Below are 6,352 nucleotides of genomic sequence, written 5' to 3'. Positions count from 1 at the left end.
AAGTATCTCTTTTTTTTTTTTCCCATCAAAAGAGTCCACATTTTGATCTGACAGTTTGCAACTTTGTGTTTGTGACAAACAAACTGTTATGTTTTGGACAGGTTTGAGAAAAAGAGACCTGAGGTGTCGTATTACTCAATTTTTTTAATGTTTAGAATTTAAACTAAGGTGAATATATAAAGTGTTTATTAGTCAAAAGTATTATCATTTCTATGAATTAATAGGTGATCAGTGAGGCAGTCTTTGGAATCTGACATTTGTTCCACATATTCTACAGCACTATTTGTAAAGAACTGACAAAACGTTCCTTACAGAAACTCTATGTCTCTGTAGCTTCCCATTTCTTTTAGCTTAGCTGTAGTTTCTATCTTCAGTGTTTGGCCGCTGGTAGCTTGTGAAGCTAAGCTCCCACTGGGTGCCTGGCACACTGGACGGTTACATACTGTTCTGTTCTGAACAAACATCAGAAGGCTGAGACATTGTGTATTTCTCTGACGTCCACCTCTCTCATATTAGCAGACCAATCTGGGTCCTTGGGAATTCAAACAAACAGTAACACACACTTAACAGCTCCCATGTTTTGGTGAGGGTGAGCTCCCCGGCTGATAGGATTTTCTCAGAAGAGGACGGCTCTCTTCAGGTGTTTTCTGGCTTAACCATTAAACCCAGGCGTTTTCCAATGACATTCATCTGCTGACCTCAAATCACTAAACACTGGGAGTTTCACTCGAGCTTTTCATTGTTGTGCTTCCTGGAGAGATGTGGGAGAAGATCCTGGTCCTTGTGTGGGTGTCGTCCGCTCTGGCAGAGCAGCTTTGTCAACCAGGTATGTGACCCTATATTACACCTTACACCCTTGTGGTTAAATATTTTGCATTTACATGTCTCTAAAAAGATACTATCAGTAAACACTGTTACCGTGACTCCAGCCGTCTGATTACTGCTCTTTGGTGCCTATCCAGAGTGGAATGCAGACTCTAGCCTGACAAAGTTGGATTAGAGGCATAACTCAGAACGCTGACCTCTCTTTGACGGTTACTTTAAAACACAAGTCAGCCTTTAAATCAAACTGTGTGTGAGTTTATGATGAACTAACTGAACACTCTTACATTAGCCTCTCCTCACAGTCAAGTCTTTTATCTACAGACGCTGTAGAAGGCTACAGAGTTCGACTCAGCATTAAACGTGCTCTGGGACTTCAAGCTGTACGTATATAAAAATTCATCCCCCTATACAACTCCATCAAAGCCTGTGATCATAAGTAAACTGTCTGAAGCTTAAGCACATTGTTCTGTTGCCTATGATCAACGGATATTTCATACCAGGGCCTAGCCTTACTCTGTCTGATCAATTATTCACACACCTTATAAATAGTTAATTTCTAAATATTTTCCATAATTCATTCAGGTGCTGTCTGCCAGGTTACTCAAAGGACAAGGTTCATCTGGTCATCAGTTAACCCTACAGTCCTCCCTAGCAAGCATTGATGTTCTGTGTTGTCGTTGCAGTATGCTTGGAATGACGATGAGATGTTCCTTTTTCGGGCGACTCTGGCTTTTGCCATGAGGAATCACCTCAGCGATCAGGACTTTCAGTAAGAAAACTTTTATGTTATTGAAACACTAAGGTTCAAGGATGCTTTTTATGAGCTCAAAGATCACTCTAGACAACCTTTACGAACCCCAATGAGGTTTATTGTCTTGTGGGATTTCACCAGAGTGTCAAACATCATTGTGTGTGACGAGACTCCCAGAGTGACGTTCTGGTTCGTGGTGACGTCGCCGCTGAACGCTTCTGTCCTGGTGGATAAAGCAGATGTGGAGCAGGCTGTGAGGTAAGCTGCAAAGACGGTTCCTAGCGACAGGGAGGCAAATTATCAAGAGATGATTTTCACAGCCACACAAAAAGAATCCTTCAAGCTGCCAGTGATTCCATTTGGAGAACAGATGCTCACTCATTATAGGATTTTACCCTGATTAGCAAAGGAAAAACAAGCCACTCCGACATTTCAAATGGAGCAACAATCATGAAATAATAGTAAATATTAAAACACAATTAAACAGTAGTTATAAAGGAGGCAACACATCAAAAAAGTGTGGCAAAATTAGCAAACATTAGCCACCATAAACCACTGGATGTAACAACTGAAAGTATCTTAAGTGATGCTTTTATATCACACTAAAATAGGTGTGTAGTTACTTTTGTTCACTGTTGTGTGTATTTTGTTGTATTCATTTGTTGTTGGATTGTCAGCGGATCAACACAAAAGCAATTTCACAGATTTCTGTGAAACTTGGTAGAAGAATAGTTCCTGGTTCAGAACAGACTGTTGAATTTGTGTGCACTTTGGGTAAAAGGGGGCAGACACTGTTATCTATTCATTACAAGTCGATGGGGCTTTTTTTTAAATGTGGTTCTTTAATTTTTCAGGAAAGAATGAATTTACTTTGGTGAAAAAAAAAAGTCAGACATATTTAGACAACGGCTAAACCTAAATCCCCCTAAACTGACATCTTTTTATCAGAGGATTGTAGGTCTAATGGTGAGTTTTAGTGTCTATGAGCTTCTGATTTCACCTGCATGTTTCCTGGAAACAGAATGATTCAGTTAATCTATGTGTTTATTAGTGAGTGAATGCTGTGTACCAAATAGTGTTTTAGATTTACGGTAAAGGAGTGTACACTTCTAAACAAAGTAATATTTTTCTCATCAGGCCTGACTGTAATTGATTGGAATCTGTTTTCCTTGAGCCGTGCCTGACAGGGTTCAGATCCTCCAGGGTCACTACAGATTCCTTCTGTGGGCTTAATAACCAGGAGATAGTCAGCATTCTTATCTTAAGTGTTTTTTTCTCCCTGCAACAGAAAGTCTCGGCATCGCATCAACAGCGCCTTCCTGCTGTCTGATCAGACTCTGGAGTTTATGGGTATTGAACCCACCCTAGCGGTTCCGGTGGAACCCGAAATCCCTCCATGGCTCATTGCATTTGGGGTGGTTACTGGTACCGTGTGCACTGGTCTCATCCTTGTAATGGTGTCTGCACTCATCCAAAACACTTGGTACGTAAAGCATAAAATGCACATATTTATTTGTGTTTACTTTTTAAGCATATTGGATAGCTCTCAGGAAATTACATTTAAAAATATGTGGTGTTTATGGCTCTCTCAGCCAAAAAGGTTCCTGACCCCTGATGTAGATGATCACACAAGAATTCTGTTCATCATTTTCTGCTTGAGATTCCTGAGTGGTGTCACTTTTGTTCTTTCTTTAGTAGCAAGACCAAGAAAAAGTTCGATGAGGACGAGGAGCAGAATGACGACGTGTGGAAAACAGCGGAAAGTATCCCGACTTATGACGGAGTTTACAACATGTCATTCTCTGACGAAGAGAGATTCACACAAATGTGAAACACATTTAATCCTAAAACTGCTCAGGTGGACTTCAGTATGTCATCTGCACAGTCAGTCACAGTCAGTTTGATGTTTGAATGATTTAATAGGTTCATGATTCTGTTTCGTATTCTTACTCTTATTTTCTCGAAAGCAAACTTGTGCATGCAAGTTTTTATTGAATCTATCACTACATTTTCTGTGTTCTCTGTGTGAGTGTGTGTCTTAACACTGCAGAGAAACTCTGCTGAGTGTGCTACTAATTTATACTTTATTTAGATGTATGGGTTGTCTTCCGCAAACACAATGAGATGGAAATGGGAACCTGGTTTCATTCAGGGGCCCGTTTACTGCGACCATCCATCTAGATTAATTTAGATGTGACACTGAGGGCAGAAATATCTTTGTGTGAGGCAGGAAACATATATCCACATTTGTACTGCTTTATTCATCAATAAGCACCTTGCTAGTCAAGAGATAGTTGTTTCCTATATTTAAGTGAATAATGTAACCAATTTCTGATTGATCAAATCGAAACAAGAGGTCAGAGGTGACATCTGCTACCGGATGTGTGCCTCTATTATGTCTGCTGCCATCCTGTCTGTTTCTCTGTTGCTATAGTGATGTACATGTGTTCCAAAATTAAATACTGTGTCACAAAAATACAATCATTTTATAACAAAATGCAGTGCTCAGGTTCATTATAAGGATGGCTGGACTCATCAGGACAACATAATGCTGTGATTTTTGTATCTGTGTTCATCGGTCTTTATTGGCCTTCATCTCTAAAATATGATTTTTAAAGTGGTGTGTCAAAGTAAGTCAGTTTCATTTAATTCTAATTTAATTAATTCTGTGCTAATGGTCACATGATGCTTCAGCTCTAATCTACTGATGTAAAATTTCAAGATCATATGGAAAGTGTTGTTCAAATGTGGTCAGTCTCTTTGTGCTATTTGACTAAACTGCCTCTTTAAGTCATCTAGAATAGTTTGGCTCCTCTGTCCCCATGTCTGCAGCTGGCAGAGCACCTGACGTCTTTGTTATTGGAATGGAAAACTATCATTAGCACTAGTTTATCATTATGTCAGTGGTAATCATATAAAGCCAGGACTGGCGTGGTCAGTTCCTGTAGCCTCTGGTGTCTCCTTCATGCTCCCTGTCAGACCTGAACTGGACCCTGATGCAGACAGACACATCTTAGGTTACAGCGTCATGTATCAATCATGTCAGGCCAGTCTGCGTCTGTCTGACCCCGGGACCTCCAGGCAAGAGCTCATAAATCACATCAGAAAACGGATTTGATTGGAACAGGGGCTGAAGCAGAAACTGTCATGTTCTATATTATTACATAGTTATATAATAATACAATATACTAGAAACGAAAGCGTGATATGATCATGCCTCTAAAATGAGTGAATTATTCCAGCACTGGCAGAAGAAAAATAACTATGAACATAGAGAGCAGTTCAGAGTTAGGAATTTATAACATATGATGCAATTACTTTCACTAGTTAACAATATACAATATTTAACCATAACCCCACCCTAACCTTAATCCTAATCCCACCCTAACCCTTATAATCACAGATGGAAGGAATTTTCTCAGCATATTGTGTTCGTAAAATATCAAAGGTTTACAACATTGCCCTCATAAAAAAGAATTTTACTTATTGAAATGATTAGAGTTAGATTTTGTTTTTTTGATGCCCTCCAGAAATTATTGCTTGCTATGTGGAGGATCTCACACTTTAAATCTTGTGAATTTGTATAATCACCGTATGCAGAATGTTACTGTACAAGCGTCTGGGCTTCTTCTGCTCTAGTCAGCAGTGCTGCCAACATTTTTTGACTTGTGATCCGTTAAAATAAAACCATATTGACTTGCAAGCCCACATCTTTCCAAGTCTAATGACTGTGCCTAATGCAACCAAGAAGGAATTATTCAGCCTTTGTTTAATGTAAACCGTGGTCTGACGAGTAATTCTCAAAGACATAAAACAAATTTGTGACGCAGGCATCCTTTCGAAAATTGTATAATAAATGCTTAGCAACCTGATTGGAATGCCCAATTTAAGTGCCTTAAAATCACAATTAATATTAAAATGATACAACCGACGGTTATCTGTGAGTGAAGATGCATAGAAAATTTAAGGTTACATCTTAAATCTTCACATAAAAATGATTTTCATACAGAACCAAAACTGGAATCCCAAGACGTGACATCCTGTCAGCACATCTTTGTCATTCTTTTCAGTTTTTGGACCAAGACCTGTCAGGATCAACCCTTTTGCCTTTTTCTGACACCCTCCTCTTCTTCTCATCTTCTTGTTTTAAAATAGATAAGAGCATCAACATCGTCTCAGAGCAGTATCACGAGAGTCAGAATGAGTCAAATCAGTCATTTGTTTTTAATAAATGAACCATGACATTCATTTGAAATGATTTTAGGTCTCTTGTCTTTTTTCTACCAGTATTTTCTGAACTGTGCCCACGCTATTCCCTCAGCTGTTATCCCACTTGTAAACTCTAGGTGTCCCCCTTGTACTGTCAGCCACCGCTCCAGGCCACAAGCTTCCGTTCTAGGACTCTCTGTAAAGTGTGTGTCAATGGAAAGATATCTTTAAATGTTTTCACACAATTTCACATAATTTAACGTGACCTTATTCTATTTTGATCTTAGTGTTTTTTGTGTTCCTACAGAAAGTCACTCACATATGGACTCTATATTTAGATGACTTCAATCAAACCTGTCCCTGATCTCTCTGTAAGGATGTATGATACAGGATATGTACAGTAATATTTCTGAAGTGATCACTACTACGATAAAAGCACTGTGTGCTGACAACATGCAACCTTATCGCCTAGCACTGCATGTAATATCCCACTCCTCTTCCTCTGCTTTTCATTCCTCTGCCTGAGGACTCCTGTCTGGTTCAGGCCTCATTCTTCTCGTCAGGATG

The 6,352-nt window shown here is 39.3% G+C and overlaps 1 protein-coding gene across 2 annotated transcripts; it reads left to right on the top strand.

Moving 5' to 3' along the window:
* Nucleotides 1-560: 560 nt before the first annotated feature.
* cltrn (collectrin, amino acid transport regulator) lies at nt 561-6,229 on the top strand. Of its 2 annotated transcripts, none has more exons than XM_068319670.1 (6): nt 561-826; nt 1,147-1,205; nt 1,509-1,594; nt 1,718-1,834; nt 2,865-3,059; nt 3,275-6,229. In XM_068319670.1, exons 1-6 carry the CDS (start codon nt 760-762, stop codon nt 3,405-3,407), a joined length of 657 nt encoding a protein of 218 aa, XP_068175771.1. In that variant the 5' UTR covers nt 561-759; the 3' UTR covers nt 3,408-6,229. The 2 variants fall into 2 exon arrangements, with proteins under 2 accessions (XP_068175771.1, XP_068175770.1); XM_068319669.1 differs by having other exon boundaries at nt 3,272-6,221.
* Nucleotides 6,230-6,352: the final 123 nt, after the last annotated feature.

This window comes from Antennarius striatus, chromosome 7 (assembly GCF_040054535.1).
Source record: "Antennarius striatus isolate MH-2024 chromosome 7, ASM4005453v1, whole genome shotgun sequence".
Classification (NCBI taxonomy): domain Eukaryota; kingdom Metazoa; phylum Chordata; class Actinopteri; order Lophiiformes; family Antennariidae; genus Antennarius; species Antennarius striatus.
Note: the sequence above shows the minus strand (reverse complement) of the source record. Positions and strands in the feature narration are given on the sequence as shown.